This window comes from Rosa rugosa, chromosome 4 (genome assembly GCF_958449725.1).
Source record: "Rosa rugosa chromosome 4, drRosRugo1.1, whole genome shotgun sequence".
Classification (NCBI taxonomy): domain Eukaryota; kingdom Viridiplantae; phylum Streptophyta; class Magnoliopsida; order Rosales; family Rosaceae; genus Rosa; species Rosa rugosa.
Window position 1 is genome coordinate 2,382,075 of NC_084823.1, and position 17,894 is coordinate 2,399,968.

The 17,894-nt window shown below is 37.9% G+C and overlaps 1 protein-coding gene and 1 pseudogene across 1 annotated transcript; one reads left to right on the plus strand and one right to left on the minus strand.

The window, feature by feature from the left end:
* The first annotated feature begins 2,291 nt into the window (after positions 1-2,291).
* On the plus strand, positions 2,292-5,448 carry LOC133744091 (uncharacterized). Its single transcript, XM_062172221.1, has 3 exons — positions 2,292-2,628; positions 3,567-4,061; positions 5,101-5,448. The coding sequence occupies exons 1-3, from the start codon at positions 2,416-2,418 to the stop codon at positions 5,305-5,307; spliced, it is 915 nt and encodes a 304-aa protein (XP_062028205.1). The 5' UTR covers positions 2,292-2,415; the 3' UTR covers positions 5,308-5,448.
* On the minus strand, positions 5,308-6,559 carry LOC133742789 (TMV resistance protein N-like; annotated as a pseudogene).
* Positions 6,560-17,894: the final 11,335 nt, after the last annotated feature.

Genomic DNA, 17,894 nt, shown 5'->3' on the forward strand with positions numbered 1-17,894 from the left:
AAGATTTGTCCATAAGAACTTGTACATCCATGTCCACACCCTCATCATCACCACCATTTAGTATTCTTATTACACGATCCTTGTTCTCTCCTTTAAAGAAACACGCGATGTCCAAAAAGTTTGCTTTTCTGTTTCTTCTAATCCATCAAAACTAAATTTAAGAACATCAATAATCTTTTTCGGAGGATTTTTTTTAAGTCTCTTCAATTCACTTGACCATAACTCTACACTTCTACCACAAACAGACGATCCCAAAATTTTAATAGCTAATGGAAGGCCATTAGCTTCCACATCAACTTCAAATTGCTTTTCTGTTTCTTCTAATCCATCAAAACTAAATTTAAGAACATCAATAATCTTTTTCGGATGATTTTTTTTAAGTCTTTTCAATTCACTTGATCATAACTCTACACTTCTACCACAAACAGACGATCCCAAAATTTTAATGGCTAATGGAAGGCCATTAGCTTCCACATCAACTTCAAATTGCTTTTGACAATGGTAAATGAATAGAGCTGGGGGTGTGAATTTCACATCAACTTCAAATTGCTTTTGACTACATTCCCACGCTACGCTCCACTCAGTTTTGACTTACGATCAATCATTTCCTCCTTTTCTTTTGCAATGGTTCCTCCACAGTCTTTAACTTTCTAATGAAGTTCCCGCCATTTTCCAACACCTCCATCTTGTCCTTTTCTTTGGCGAAGAAAGACAGGTAATTTCCTAGATGTACTGCAGTACTGCTTGGGTTACCGAAACTTCCAAGCAATTTTCTGCCTTTCAAAATGCATTATTTATGAAATAGTACTTTCACGTGAACATGCTGCTTCAGAGTCTGGCTCACGCCATAAAAGACATTGGAAACAGAGACTGAGATGTCTCACATCACCATGAAAATAATACCAAAGAATTTAATTGTGATGTGAAGGCTGAACAATCATACACGTGATATTAGTAGCAACATATTCTAACTTTTGCGAAATTATCTAAAACTATTATAAAGCATACGTGACATTATCAAATGTATAAATTGATATTGATGACTAAATATGTCATGCTTAACTTCCAATGTTTGTAAATATTTTATAAAGGTGAATGTGTCCATCGTTATTCTCCTATATTGTTATTCTTTGTTAATGTCTTTATTTATAATTTGAGCATATAAAATTAGTTTTACTCTTATCATATGAGATAAGATTTATTGAGAATATCATAGTTTTATTAGTATTACTTTAACCTTTAGAGGAATTAAAATTCATGATGAGTCTTATTTATGCAAAGAACGCATTGTCTCACTTCTGTGATCGACACACCATATTCACTAATCATTATATATGTATTTTATCACATATATAATTAAGCTTGCATCAATAAGGAAGATATTCTCATTAAAATGAGCATTCAAAATTATGCTACCTAAGACATATGCGCGTAACACTTTTTTTCTCCTTCGACCAAAATTGCTTTTATCTCACTAGATTTTTGTTACCTGACAAGGTTTTTAACGAGACAACATTAAGCTCATCCAACACTATATCATTCATCGGTGGACATCTAATGGGAAGTGTTGTAAATACTTTGTGTGTGTGTGTGTGTGTGTGTGTGTGTCTGTCTGTCTGTCCATGTAAATATTTATTAGTTATGTCCTTATGATGTAAATTTTACTTCTATGTAAATGAGCCTAATGAGAATGAATGATACACTTCTACCTCCTCATATAATTTGTCTCTCTATTATATCTCTTTCTTATTCTCTAGTTTATAACATATTGGTTTTAATTCTCTTTCAATCTATTTATTGCTCAGTCTTTATACAAAAAGATTGTATTTGCTGGTGGGTTTTCCTCTTAATGCATGCTAATGTTCTAATATTATCTTTGTTTTGCTAGGAAATGTAGGGAGTATACTTTATGACAAATACATAGAAATAAAATAAAGTATATTGATTCATACTTTCATAGTTCTTTTATTTGCTAGGATATGTATTCACTGAAAATATTATCAATATCGAAACATTGAAAATTATGTTTTATTCATATTTGTTCCTTTAACCTTTTTTTTTGCCTCCATGTACATAAATTTCTTTGTGTGCCACTGATCATATTCTTTTTTATTTCTGAAAATACCAAACAGAACAATATTGCAATGCGATCGATAGAACTGCTTTATAAAATATTTACAAAGAATAATTTATAATTTGAACCGAAACCCAAATTCGTCTACATTAAGCCCATATCCGCTTCCACTGTTCTGTTGGGTCCAAATAAAAATGACCCGTACTGTCTCACCCAAGTCAAGCGGAACCGCTGAGCTATCGGCGGAGAAATTAAGCCCTTTGTACTCCTCCAGAACACTCGGCCAGGCCAGAGGTAGACTCGTAAATCAGAGCTCGTCTTGTCACTTAAGAAAAGCTCTAATGGCGAACTCGTTGTTTATCCAAAACAACTACTTGGTCATACCTCCTGCTCGCGTTTCTGCTTCCTCCTTCTCGTCAAAACCCATTGCTCCTCAACCTCTTCTATGCTTTTCAGTCACCAACTCTGCCCCCTTAGTTTTACAATGCCGCAGCAGCAGCAGGCGTGCCTCGTTTTTCAAATCTCATCTTTCTGCTCGAGGCTCTGTTCCCCCAGTATGTACGCTTTGATAATTCTCTCTCTTCTCTAAATTTTTATGCTTTCGATTATTTTCGTGAATTTGTTGCCCTAATTCATCTCGGGATTTTGGGGAAATGGTCATGGGTTTAGCTTTAAGCTTAGTTTTGGTGCAACGGATGTGTTCAAGATGCTTGCTTTAGTTGAATAAGCTTGACCCACTACTCTGTTCCCGGTCATATTCCAGTTGTGTAGATATCGAACTATTTTGGTAAAAAAAGAAACAAGAATTTTGTATCTGAATTGCATTATGGAAATGGTGGCTTGTTTTGTAAGGTCTGGCAATGCAGTACGTTAGACTTCTTGCCTGTCACTGTTGGTAAGTATTTGTTAACTTGAAAATAGAAGGTCGAGCATTCCCTTTGGTTTTGCTAGCTTTAATACCTTGGCAGTTGTAGCTGAAAGAATTATTTGTACCGATCTCAAAGTTTTCACTGAAGTTCCAGACTTTGGTTCGCTAAACATAGTATGTAATTCAACCCTTCTTGTAAGATCAATGAAATGTGAAGTGTTTTAGTTCATTCAAGCGGCTTCGTACCTTCCTGTTTCCAGTTTAACAAAGCCTACTAGGAATTCCTTGAGACGAATGTTCATAGACAATAAGCCTCTCATTTCCCTTCAATCAATAGTCTATAAGTCCAATCAAGTGGTAGACTGTAGTAACTAGTAAGCATTACAATCTCAGACTTGAACTCATTTTAGACCCTTTCAGCCACAGGCTGTTTATACTAGGTTAAGTCTTAATGCTGTTTCTACACCTTCCATATTTGTATCTCAGTAATTTGCGCAAGCCATTAGCCGACATTTCAAACTTACATATGTATACTTCATTTGATCTTTTCTGTTTATACTTCACTTTGCTATTTTCATATGGATCCTCACTTGTACATGAAATACTTGTGCATTTTATTTCTAGGTGAATGCAAAAGAGGATAATGTAGATTCTAGTGGAGCAGATCAACAACATTTGCCCAGTTTGAGGACCCTCCTTAAAGTTTACAAGGATGCTATTTTCAATGAAGATGAAAACACTGTCTCCGAAATTGAGGCAAGGATGGAAGTAATAGAAAATAAGCAGAATGAATTAGTCCAGAAAGTATCATCTATATCTGCAGAGGTAACATCAGGGAAGGAAAAGCTTATCCGCTTGCAAGCAGATTTTGATAATTGTAGAAAAAGATTTGAGAAAGAGAGACTTACCGTGAGGACTGATGCTCAAGGAGAAGTAATTGAGAGCCTTTTGCCCATGGTTGACAATTTTGAGAGAGCAAAACAACAAATTAGACCTGAAACTGAAAAGGAGAAGAAGATTGATACAAGTTACCAAGGTATATACAAGCAATTTGTTGAGATTATGAGGAGCTTGCGTGTAGCCTCTGTGCCAACTAAGGGAAAACCCTTTGATCCTTCGGTAAGTGACAGGTTTTGGTTCAACGTATATTCTAGATATTGAATTATGCCTCATTGCTTGCTTATTCATTGTGGTGAAGCAGTTGATGAACACAAAGAAATCTTAAAAACAAATCCTGATTATGTTTACTTTTTGACGATTGAATAATGGATCTTTTCTATGATGACCAATGTTTACTTCATGTTTGGGAAGGGTGGATGAGGTAGCATAATTAAGTGAATGCAGAAAAGAATGAAACAAAATTTATTGGATATTTCTTCTTACCTCCCCAGTTAACCAGAAGGTGGATTAACTATTGGTTTGCTTGGAGGAGCAAATACAGCTCATTTGCATGTTGTCTACGCTCTGAATTGTAGCAATGGAAGGAGAAGCTATCTTCTTCTCTTCACTTTTCCTTCTTTCAAAATTACTGTCTCTGTTTTACTTGGGGTTAAAACATTGTTGCACTGGAACTATTGTGTATGGTGACATGCTAATGAGGTTCTGCTATAATGTAAAATATGAATTCCACAACTGAATAATAATTACAAGTTTGGGACAAGGTTAATTTACTTTTGAAGGCCTCAGTACATGCTCAAACTTTTGGGTAGTTTCTAGTGTCTCTATCTTTTGGAGCCAAACAGTAAAGAACTTCCACAGCCTTTAATGAAAATTCTGCCTGGCTACTTAGGAGGTTATCGGTTGGAGTTGGGTTTTCTCCGTTTCATAGTTAGTGATTTTAAGTTTGCAGTTCCCATTAAAAATCAAATGTAGAAGTTAACTGGGTTACATCAGCCTTTGAAATTGATTTTCCCACTAAATGATCTGTCCAAATATAGCCTGGACCCGTGTACCCCATATTTATTGGTTTGCTTATTGATTTAGGTTCAATGGCAGTATATCTTCTCTTGGATTGAGGATATTATGATGTCTGATGACCAACAGACATCAGACAATATGTAGCTTCTTTTTTATGTTTGTGCTTTTGTTCCTGCCACCAATTAATTTGAGCTTCATAAATTTCTTAAACCTATTTCAAGTATTCAACTTTTGGTTACAGGTGCATGAAGCTATTGCAAGAGAAGAGTCTCAAGAATTTCCTGAGGGGATTGTCATTCAAGAGATTCGCCGTGGCTTTTTACTTGGAGGTAGACTTCTAAGACCAGCAATGGTTAAAGTCTCTATAGGGCCTGGCAGTAAGAAATCCCCCGTGGCCACTGAGAAATCGTCAGGGTCACCTGGAACAGCTGCTTCGGTAGAGAATTGACAAGTTTCCACACAGAAGCTGAATTAGATGCAAGGATAAGACTGCTTCAATTCTTTTTTGTGGCATTTCTTGTTTCAAAGTATTGGAGTGAACAACGTCGTCTTCTATTGGACATTGGAGGAATATGCTTTGAACTGCACTCGTCGCCTGATAACAAAGAGCAAGGAACTAGTTATTGCATAAGATAGACCATAATAAAAATATTTAAAAAACAATAGATGAGTTTCAGACTCAGGTGTTTCATTACCTTACTCCGATCAAGTACATGGATAATCTCATTTGGGAGCCACAATCTGCTACGTTCTCCAGGATTATTAGGACTTTCTCGACGAACAACTTCCCAGCCCATTTCTTGTATCAAATCATGCATCCACAATTTTGTTCCAAATAGAGTTACCAAAGATTTGTCCATAAGAACTTGTACATCCATCTCCACACCCTCATCGTCACAACCACCTAGTATTCTTATTACACGATCCTTGTTCTCTCCTATAAAGAAACACGCGATGTCCAAAAACGTTTTCTTTTCTGTTTTTTGTAATCCATCAAAACTAAATTTAAGAACATCAATAATCCTTTCCGGAGGATTTTTTTTAAGTCTATTCAATGAACTTGACCATAACTTTACACTTCTACCGCGAACAGACGATCCCAAAATTTTAATAGCTAATGGAAGGCCATTAGCATATTTCAAAAATTCCTTGGATAGCTTCAGAAAATCTTCTCCAACCTCATCTTCTTTGAAGGCTTTCAAACGAAAGAGCTCAAAAGCTTCAGGATCAGCTAATGCATTCACCTTGTATACTTTATCTGCTCCAAATCCACTGATCAAGTGTTCATCTCTGGATGTTATGATGATTCTACTCCCTAGACCAAACCAAGTACGATCGCACAATGTTTCCAATTATTCATCTCGATCCACATCATCAAGAACAATAAGCACATTTTTAGTAGATAGTCTATGCTTAATTATGTTTTTTCCCATTTTACTGTTCTGTACATTGACATTACTATTCAGCAAGTTCAAGAGAAGTTTCTCTTGTAAATGAATTGTACTACCTTGCTTCATTTCAGTTTCCTGTTTAACATTCTCAAGAAAGCTATCACCTTCAAACTGAGCTCTTAGCCTTTCAAAAACCACTTGTGCAATAGTGGTTTTTCCGATACCGCCCATCCCACAAATCCCTATGATACGAACATTGAGACACCCAATGTCTAAGTAGGAAAACAGTTCATTCAGGTGAGAGTCCATCCCAACTAAGCCCTCAGATGTGTAGATTATTTTATTCAACTCAGTGAAAACCTTTTGTATGTTAAAGTAAAATGACAATTGGAATTGGTCTACTCATTTCATTTCATAACCCCTTTATATAGGGAGAGAATTACAATGGAAGGAACAATTACAATGATGACATTAACTACTGATTGGTCCGTAATCCATGCTGATTGATCGTAATTACTAATTGCTTGATTCCCTCTCCGTCAATCACTTTGGCGAAGGCACATAATGTGTTTTTCCTTTAACACTCCCCCTTGTGCCAAGTCAAAGATGAAATGGTGCATAAGTTGTTGCCTCACTAAAAACCTTGCCAAGTAACAATAAAAACCCTGTGGGACAAAAAATACACCTTGGTCGAAGGAAAAGAGCACAATGCACCTTTTACATTTGAGTATGACATGTGTGTGTTAGACTCCCCCTGACGTCTACACCTCCCCCTGATACTTACATTAATCAAGGGAGCTTGGAAAGTCTTCGCATTCCTATGCTTTTCACATGTTTCTCAAATGTGTCCTTAGGCAGTGATTTGGTGAACAAATCTGCCACATTCTCCTCAGACCTTACTTGATTCATTTGAATCTTGAGGAGACCCTGTTGTTGCTGATTGTAGGAAAACTTTGGCGATATGTGTTTTGTATTATCACCCTTGATATATCTTAGCTTCATTTGTTCGATGCAAGCTGCATTATTTCCATAAATGTAAGTAGACTTTTCAGTGGTAGAACTCAAACCACTAGTCCCTCGAATATGTGTAATGATAGCTCTTAACCATACACACTCACGAACCGCCTCATGTAGAGCAATGATCTCTGAGTGGTTCGAGGAGGTAGCCACAAGGGTTTGCTTGGTTGATCTCCAAGATATCGCCGTGTTCCCAATGGTAAATACATAACCAGTTTGGGAACGATCTTTATGTGGGTCAGAGAGATACCCAGTATCAGCAAAACCAACCAAAACGTCATTTGGCGTTTCGGTGTAGGGAGTGGCGCTTTCGCCATCAACATTTCCTTTAGGGATTGTAGTTCCATCTGCGGTCCCTCTTGTCTCTCTGTAGGGAAAGAACAGTCCCAAGTCAATGGTTCTTTTTAGGTATCGAAAATGTTCTTGATACCATTCCAGTGACGCTGTGTTGGCGCTGAGCTAAATCTAGCTAACAAGTTCACTGAGAATGCAATGTCTGGTCGAGTACATTAGGCTAGGTACAATAATGCGCCTATTGCACTTAGATAGAGAATTTCAGCTCCCAACACCTCTTCGTCATCTTCCTTTGGACGAAATGGATCTTTCCTTGCATCCAAGCTTCGACCGATCATGGGAGTGCTAGCAGGATGCGCTTTGTCCATGTTATATCGCCTGACTTTTGGACATACGCAGACTGGTGGATTAGTATTCCACAAACTCGGTGTTCTAGTTCAAGGCCTAGATAGAATCAAGTTTTCCCAAGATCCTTCATCTCAAATTCGGATTTCAAGTAGCTCGCGGTTTCTCTTATTTTGTCAAGAGTACCTATTATGTTCATATCATCGACATATACAGCTACAGTTGCAAATCCGGAACTTGTTTTCTTTATGAATACACAAGGGCATACTTCATCGTTCTTATATCCCTTTCCAATCAAGTAGTCACTTAGACGGGTATACCACATCTGCCCGAATTGTTTCATTCCGTAAAGTGAGCGTTTCAACTTAATTGCAAACGTACTCCGTGGTTTAGAGTCACTTGACTTGGGTAATTGTAATACCCCGAAAAATCCAAATTAAATTCCGTGGATTTTTAGAAATGATTTCACGATAGTGGGAGCGAGTACGAGGCTCGGAGAAGTTGTGGAATTAGTTCGAACGATTAATTTTCGAAAAACGAACGTTATTTAGGGGATCTCAAAAAGTGACTTTTTATACGTTCAAAATTTGGGAAAACTTCCTTCATGAAAGTTGTAGAGCTCGTCGATACGATCGCGTGCATATGTGGAACGCAATATTCGGAGTTCGTATGAATAAGTTATGAATATTTTAAAATTGAGATTTTTCTATAAATAGGTGGAAAACCTGAATTTTTCGGAAGGACGAAATTTTCTCAAAATTGCAATTTGGTCCCCCAAACTCTCCGTTCTCTCTCCTCCCTACGCGGCCGAACCGCTCGACCCGACCCGACTTTTCCGGCGCCGTCGCTTCTCCTCCGGCCACGACCCGGCCCTCTCCGTGATCGCCGCAGCACGCCCAGTCGACCTCCGGCCTCGCCTTGCACAGCCGCCGCTCCCCTTGCTGGATCAAAGCCCCCCCGAGCCTAGCTTTTGACCCGATCGGATCTTGGCCGTGCCGGCGTTGCACGGGCCGAACCTTCCCATTTTCGTGATCTCCTCCTCCCCCTGATCATCCTCATATCCTCCTTGCACTACGATTTTGAGGGTGGAGTGAAAGATCACGAGTTGAAGATTCGACGTCCCTGATTCAATCTGGAAACGTGATCGACGGCCGAGATTAATCCAACTTCCAAGCATGATCTAGGACGATCTAGACCGAATCTCGCTTAGCTCCAGGTATGAAAGTTGATCTACTCTTCATTTTGAACAAGTTTGTAGTTGGTCACTTTGCCATCGGAGGTGGTTGACCCGGCGTTGACCGCCGCCGTTGACCACTGGTTGACCAGTAGCTTGTGGCGGCGCGTCCGGCCATATTTTTGTGTTCTGTTTTCAGTTTATTCATCTACGCATCGATACGGTCGTCTGGATATATTATAATGTCATTTTGGAGAAAGTTGATGCATGCTAGGGTTTCGGTTTTTACGTATTAATTTCGGTTTACGATATGCGAAGATCTGACCGTCGGTTTTACTTCAAATTTAGATATGTTGATCGTATGACTGTCCTGATGACTTTTTGTGGTCACGGGCGAAGATCCGACCGTTGGATCTTCGTATAATTGAGAAATGGTGATTCGGAAGGCGATTCGTGAGAATCCGACCGTCAGATTTTCATATAATTTTATGGAGATGTTTGTTAGAGTGATTCAAGAAGATCTGACCGTTGGATCTTTGTGATAATTTTGGAGGATGATCCTAAGGGCGATCCGTGAGGATCTGACCGTTGGATCATCGTATAATTTCGATCCGACCGTTGGATCATCGTATAATTAGAATCCGACCGTTGGATCATCATTAATTTAGAATCTGACCGTTGGATTTCCGTATATGTGTGCTTTTGAGTTGTTGGCTAAGTTAAGATCATTATTGGATTAGGTGATCGATGGATTTATTTGGCGGACGATTCGTGAGATTGTTAATTGAGCTGTTAAGAAGACGCAGCGGGAATATCGAGGTGAGTAAAATCGCACATGGTTCATTTACGAACCGAAATTCAGTGAATGAATTCTATAGTGATATTGTGGAAATTGTTTTAAGAAAATAACTATTTGTTTTGAATTATATGGGCTCGATCGACTACAGTCCATAGGTAAGTAAAATGTATTTAAAATATAAAATGAATTTCTCGATTTTAAAGGCATGTGAACTATAGTTGGTATTAGTGGTCATTCCTGTGAGGGTGACTACGTATATATATATTTACGTGAAATATATATGGGATGTGGGGTATTTGGTGAAGTGTGGAATTGATGTGATTGATTTACAATTTCAAGCATTACTCTTTCAATAATATAAATCATTGTATATTGTTGAGTTGATTTTGATGAAGAGTAATTGAGTAAAGTGGGATGATTGAGTCGTGTGGACTAATTGCTTTTTTTAAAATGTTGAGTAAAATCATCACATTGATGATTGAGGCAAGGTCTTCGTAAGCGTGAACCTTGGCCAAGGTGACACATTACGACGATTCAGTTAGAGCTCTAGTCTGTCTGCCATAGTATGACATGAAAGCAGCGAGTAGTAGAATTACTCGTGATCATGAATACAGTATGACATGAAAGCAGCGAGTAGTAGAATTACTCGTGATCATGAATACACTTTTGAAAATTGAAGTATGACATGAATATAGCGAGTTGAATTACTCGTGATCATGAATACAGTATGACATGAAAGCAGCGAGTAGGTGGAATTACTCGTGATCATGAATACACTTTTGAAAATTGAAGTATGACATGAATATAACGAGTTGAATTACTCGTGATCATGAATACAGTATGACATGAAAGTAGCGAGTAGGTGGAATTACTCGTGATCATGAATACACTTTTGAAAATTGATGTATGACATGAATATTGCGAGTTGAATTACTCGTGATCATGAATACATAATTATTTTATAAAATGGGTTGGGTGAAGAGGATGAGTGATGCTTGATTTTGGTTAAGAAATTGAGGTTGAATGTAAGATGGTGCTGAGGATGTTTGAGTTGTTATGCATAACTTAAATTGTGCAATTTCTTTGTTTACTCATACGAGCTTTCAGAAAGCTTACCGGGTTTGTATTGTTGCAATCCCGGTACACTATTCAAATGGTGTAGCGGATAATCCTGCAGGTTAGGAAAATCAGGATGGAGATCGAGCTAGTTGAGAGTTACAGCAATTACTTTCCTTTCCTTCTATTGTAAGTTATGTCATGCTCATTTTGAGCTTTACAATTTTACTTTGTAAGAGTGAGTTGTAATAATGAACTCGAGGTTTCGAGATTTGGAATTTGTGTATCGTGTGGTGAGGTTATATTGAGAAAAAATTCAGGACGTTTAATTGTAATTGTTATTATTCATGTTTCGGGTTTGAATTTATCATTCAAAATCCGGGGCGTGACAGTAATGTAAGGCCATCAGGCACTTTTCATAGATATCTCTGAATCTAGATCCCCATAGAGATATGCAGTAACCACATCCATAAGCTGCATTTCCAGTCCTTCGGAAATTACCAAGCTAACTAAGTAGCGGAACGTTATAACGTCTATTACGGGAGAGTATGTCTCCTCGTAGTCAATTCCAGGGCGTTGTGAGAAACCTTGCGCCACAAGGCGAGCCTTGTACCTTAGGACTTCATTCTTCTCATTACGCTTTATGACAAAGGCACATTTATGTCCTACAGGCTTTACACTTGGTGGGGTTAGCACTACCAGACCAAATACCTGTCTCTTTGTCAAAGAATATAATTCTACATGGATTGTTTCTTTCCATTTAGGCCAATCTGCTCTTTGTTGACATTTTGCAACAGAGCGTGGTTCGATATCATCGTGCTCTATGATTCCTTGAGCAACAATATATATCATCAATGTGTATGGAAGATTTTTCTATCAACTCATACGCATTCTCATAATCCTTTGAGATTTCTTTGTTCTCTGGAATCATTTTAAACATCGGATCGTCCTCTAGTATTGATTCATGGACATAACTATAATCAGAGACAATCTCATGAGAGGGATTCTATACATTGATGATTGGTTTGTGCCTTACTCGCCCTCTTCTTCCTTGGGTGAGTGTCAATCGAACCAAGTGGCCTCCCCCTCTTCCTTGGGGAGCCACGGCCTCAACCACACCTCCACTAAGTGTGGTTGCAGTGCCTCTATCTGCAGCACTATGGCCCTTGTTGGGGACTTCTAACCTTGCAGGCACATTTGCAGCTGGTATATGTGATCTCGTCACTTTTGTGATATCAGTAAACGCATCAGGCATCGAATCTGCTACGTTCTGAAGATCGATTATTCTTTTCACTTCACTTTCACTTTGTGAAGTGCGGGGACCAAAATGAGACAGAGTGGGGACAAACCACGATAATTCCTGTCGTTCCCTTGGAAAATCCTTTTTCCTATCTCTCCCTAACGATGGGAAGACTGTCTCATCAAGTGACAATCCGCAAATCTAGCGGTAAAGAGATCGCCTGTCAAGGGTTCCAAGTAGAGGATAATTGTTGGGGATTCGTATCCAACATAAATACTTAATCGTCTCTGAGGACCCATTTTGGTGCGCTGTGGGGGCGCAATAGGCACATATACTGCGCAACCAAATATGCGTAAGTGTGAAATGTCAGGCTCATATCCAGTTACCAACTGGTACGTAGAAAATGGTTGGCTAGCAGTAGGTCTGAAACGAATAAGTAAAGCTGCGTGCAATATTGCATAACCCCAGGCAGATATAGGCAGGTTGGTGCGCATAACCAATGCCCTGCCACCATCTGTAGCCTTTTGATGGTGACTTCTGCGAGACCATTTTGTGTATGCACATAGGGTACAGGATGCTCTACATCGATCCCAATAGACATCCAATATTCATCAAATGCTTTTGATGTAAACTGTCCAGCATTATCAAGCCTTATAGACTTGATAGGGTGATCAGGGTGGTGAGCCCTTAAGCGTATAATCTGTGCTAGGAGTTTTGCAAATGCAGCATTTCTTGTGGACAATAAAACGACATGTGACCAGTGTGTCGAAGCATCCACCAGAACCATAAAGTACTTGAATGGTCCGCATTCTGGATGGATAGGTCCACAGATATCTCCTTGTATCCTTTGTAAGAATGGAATGTTTTGTATTTTTAGCATAGGAAGGTCTCGTTCCTGTTTTTGCTAAAGAGCAGGCTTTGCAAAACAAGTGATGTGCCTTTGAAATAGTCAATGAGGCATAATAGGATGGAGGTAGTGTTTCTGGTACTTCAGAAAGCAATGACTGCATTTGAGTAGTACTAGGACCAACACATTGCAGTGTGGCGGATTTTTCTCCCATTTTATTTTTAACTCGAATGAAGGGATGTCTGTATGAGTTCTTTAAAATACGGATCGTCATGTCACGACCGGGATGCCCTACGTGGTCGTGTCAAAGCCTGTATGAGTCAGTGTCCCACATTTCATTGTTGGTGACAGCATGGTATTCAATAATCTGAATCGTAGTGAGGTACAGTCCACTAGATTGACTCATAAGTTTCTCTAAAATGCGTTTCCTTCCACATTCATTAGAGGTAATATAAATGTATTCAGTTCCATTCTCACAGTGTGTTTCTACATGATAATCGTTGGCACGAATATCTTTGAATCTTTAACAAGGTTCGATTAGCTCTTGGTGCATACAGAGCGTCTGTGACATTAAATATATCTCATATTCTTTAGAGTATTTCTATGTTAGGTAGAATGATAATCTTTTCATTCTAGTAATTTTTTTTTTCTAGATGTATTGCTTTACATCGTTATAGTGCTTTTTTGAACCCTGTAAATATGTGTAGTAAATAAATTTGAATAAATTCAGTGCTTCAGAATAAAATTTGAAATTTATTAATAAGCCAACGATAATCAAATCAAGGTCTTGTTCTAATTCATCAAACCATTATTGAAATAAACTTTAAGACCAAGTAATAGTCTAATTAAAAATGAGGCATTATGCCTTCACAACTGTTTTTGGAAAATAAAGTAAATAAAGCAGATCAGTCAAAATCTGGGGCATCGGTTGACTGAGCAAGTTCCTTGTTGCCATTAAAGTCTGCAATTGTGAGGTTGACTTCTGGGTCATGGCCTCCTTCTTCCATATAGTGAGCCTCTTGTTCTTTAGACTCCCTATACCTCTTGTAATTGGCTGCTACTCTGTTGCTTGCTTGGCAGTTCTTGTACCAATGCCCAATGACTCCACAACTATAGCATGGTTCATTGCCAACTCTATTCTGTTTGACTGAAGGGTTCTTAGGTGCCCTTTGCACCTTGTTTCCATGACCACTAGGGCCAGCACCACCATCTCTGCGCCATACATTGGGAGGGCCTCCACGGCCCATATCACGACCCCCATGTCCCTTGCCACGTGGTGCATTGTTACCACGTGGGTAGGGATCAGCACGTCCAACCCTCTTTGCATTGGAGTTCTTTCCACCTTTCACTTTGCCATAATTAGCCTCAGGAATTTTCTTTGTTCCAACAGGCCTGACATTGTTGTTTAACAGAACCTCATTATGCCTCTCAGCCACTTGTAGTAGGTTGATCAGCTTGTTGAAGGTTGTGATTCTTTTGTTATCATACTCCAGCCTATACTGGTTTGCTAGTATAATTGCTGGTTTGCTGGTTTGCTGGTTTACTCCAGCCTATACTGGTTTGTTGGTTGTGATTGTTTTGTTATCATACTCCAGCCTATACTGGTTTGCTAGTATAATGGCTGAAGTAGGAAAAGTGGAAAGAGTCTTCTGGATCATATCATCTTCTGTGAGTTCATTTCCATAGAAATTTAGACGTGCCTTTATGAAGGAATTGTGTCCTAAAACAATCATTTTGATGTAATTATTATTGTAATTATTATTAATCAAAAGGGCAAGTTTATTGTTCATTGCTTATATTTAATATTTGATTGAACAAGGTCCGAGGAATATGAGTTAAAGAGAAAGTAATCTAAAGAGTTAGATATGTGAGACCTTTACTCTTTCACACTCTGATCCTAAAAGGTTCCTACTCATAGGATTATCACTTGGATATTGATAATCCGGAAAGACTAGCACATACTATGTATGCTCAATATGGAGGATGATATGTCTCTTGTCATTTGTGTAGAGACACTAATACAAGTATGTGGGTGCTCTTAACTTAAAGAGTACACTGAACGCGATCATTAGAGTTCTTGTATGGAGTCTTACTTACATGTCAAACTTGAACTCTAAATTGCAATAATACAAATTAGTCCTTTGACCTGAGACATTATAGTTGTCTTATGAGTGAATGGATTATCTCTTGATGATGCAATAATATTGTGTCCCTTAATGGATATAATAGATGCATTCATTGGTATAATCAATTCGGTCATGGAGACATGTGAGTGTACAACAAGGAATCTCTATCCTTAAGTAAATAAGGTGTATGTTCAAAGATGTGATTCAATGAGTCTTTGGCCAAAGCATTGAATGAGATTTAAAAAGGAGTTTTATAATCACATTCTAAGAATCACATGAGAATGAAAATCACATTAGGGGATTGACATATCAATTCCATACCCCGATGATGTGATTTAGAACATCGTGTTAGAGAATGACCGTATTGTATTGTAATTCCAATTGAATAGGTTCTTTGTCATTCTACATTAACTAGGGTAGTCATGATATGTTGCAAGACGTCACTCATGACTTGTGAAGTCCCCGAGGATTAATAAACATTTATTATCCTAATAACAAGGGAGAATCAAAAATGGAGTTTTTGATTCGTAAACAAAATAGAATGGCTTCTATAAACTTCACTGCCTTGTTAATTAGAACCTAAGAGATCGCACACCATATAAGTGGATCCTTGAGATTGTATATGAAGAAGATTAAACAAGAGTTGGTTATGAGCAAATAATTAATTAGATTTATTATTTGAACATAATTAGGATTTCGGGTAAAACCGAACCTATTGGGCCTAAACGATTGTCGGGTTTTTTGGTGTGGACTTGGGCTTCACTAAATGAGATTTAAATGAAAGCCCAAGACACATTTTTAGTGCCCAATAACATGTATGGACCAGCCAAAATATTGGCTTTATGAAAGTCAATATTTTTCTTTTAGTAATTGGAGTTATTTCCTATTATATAAAAGGGAAAGCATGGACAAAGAAATAAGTGTGTCTCCACACTATTATTTTCAGATTAGAGAGAGAGAAAGAGAGTTCTCTCTTGGTCCATTTTTCAGAAATTAAAGGAAAGAAGAACACTTGCATAATTTCTTCTTTTCTTTCATCTTTCTTCATCTCTTGATTCACTTGGTGAAGATCCTTAGAGGCCATATATTTTTGTGGCTTTACTTGTTACATCAAGGAGGAGATTACAAGCACAAGAAGGAGTTCTTAATTCAAGGTGCTTCAAGGTGGAGGAAACACACACAAGGAGAGATCAAGGAGAGGAACTTTGGTGGTTCACTTGGATCAGATTAAAATCACGCTCCAAGGGTGAGTAGAACATAAACTCCCTCTTTGTTCTTCCTTACTATGCATGCTATGTTTATATACATATCACAATAAGCTAAGATCATGGGTTAAAGGAATGGGTTTTATGTTTAGTTAGTAGTTTAATTGTTAAACTAATTCCGCACTAATTAAAAAGTTTTGAAATCCATCAATTCCTTCACTTTAGGCACAACATGTCCTTGTTGAAGTCATTGACCCTTTTGTAGTCAAGCAAGCGGATTTCATTCTACTGAACGGTCAGTTCTTGGAGCAAGGTGTCATGAATGTTCCCAAAACGTCCCTTAAGGGCATCCCACAGTTCTTTGGGTGTCTTCAACTGAAGGTACTCCCAGCGTAGGCTAGGATCAATATGTCGCCTCAGAAACATTAAGGCATTTGCTTTCACCTTGTTAGATAGTTCATCATCTTTGGGGTCGGTAATGGTGGCAGTGTAGTCTCTTGCCACAAAGGCAGTTTCCACATCGGAAACCCAACGGTGGTACTCAAGTCCGTCTGAGTCCAAAATGTCAAATTCAGGTCGAGTTGGATCAGCCATTTACATAAACAAGAGAGAAGAAATAAATTACGCAGTCATAAAGACATCCACGTGAATTATTTTCCAAACGTATGAATTAGATTTCAAGACCAAGATTCGTAATGGTCAAATTTTTTTTTTTCGATGCTATGTGAAAACACTTTATCACAGTAAGTGTGTGTATAATGCGCATGAATTTTCATTATCATGGCAAAATGGAATTTTATATGTTGCATTTCAAAAATAATTATAACACATTTAATAATAAATAGAACATAGCATATATAAAAAAAATAAACTACATGGCATGCTCAAATTTCATAAATAATATATAACAAAATATATATATATATGGCATGCTCAAAAATAAAATATAAACAATAAAATATATAATCATATAAAGCATAAATAACAAGACATGCTTTAAATGATCAAAATTATCTACCTAAACATGCTTAATAACAAAATATAATAAAGGCATAAAAAGCATGCTTAAAAATAGAAAATAAAATTCACATACTTGATTAAAATCATAAAATAAAATAAAGAAAACATACTTGATTTCGAGAAAATAAAACAATCCTAGCACACGCGCGTGTTGATGCAGGCGTGCGTAGCGATATTTTTGGGCTTGAGAAAACTAGGCCGCTTCCTCTCCCTTTTCAGCAATGGGCTTTGATCTCTCTTTTTTTTGGGCCTGGTCTTTTCTTTGGGCCTTCTCTTTTTTCTTTTCTTTTTCTGTTTTTTTTTTTCGTTTCTGGGCCTGCAGGGCCTGCTTTTTTTTTATTTGGGCCGGGTTTATACTTGGGCCCTTCTCTTTCTTTTTTTTTTTCGGGCTGGGATTCCCCCTTTTTTTTTCCGACCGGACCTTTTCTTTGGGCCGGTTTACTTTTTCTCTCTCTGTTTTTTTTTTTTTTTCTCTTTTTCTTTCCTCTCTTCTTCTTTCTCTGCTTCTTTCTTTTCTCTCT

What these genes read in the sequence shown, in the direction of transcription:
- LOC133744091 (XM_062172221.1), top strand. Translation starts at nt 2,416, where the DNA reads ATGGCGAACTCGTTGTTTATCCAAAACAACTACTTGGTCATACCTCCT. An exon ending in CTCGAGGCTCTGTTCCCCCA is followed by an intron (nt 2,629 to 3,566) that starts GTATGTACGCTT and finishes TTTTATTTCTAG; the next exon opens with GTGAATGCAAAAGAGGATAA. An exon ending in GAAAACCCTTTGATCCTTCG is followed by an intron (nt 4,062 to 5,100) that starts GTAAGTGACAGG and finishes TTTTGGTTACAG; the next exon opens with GTGCATGAAGCTATTGCAAG.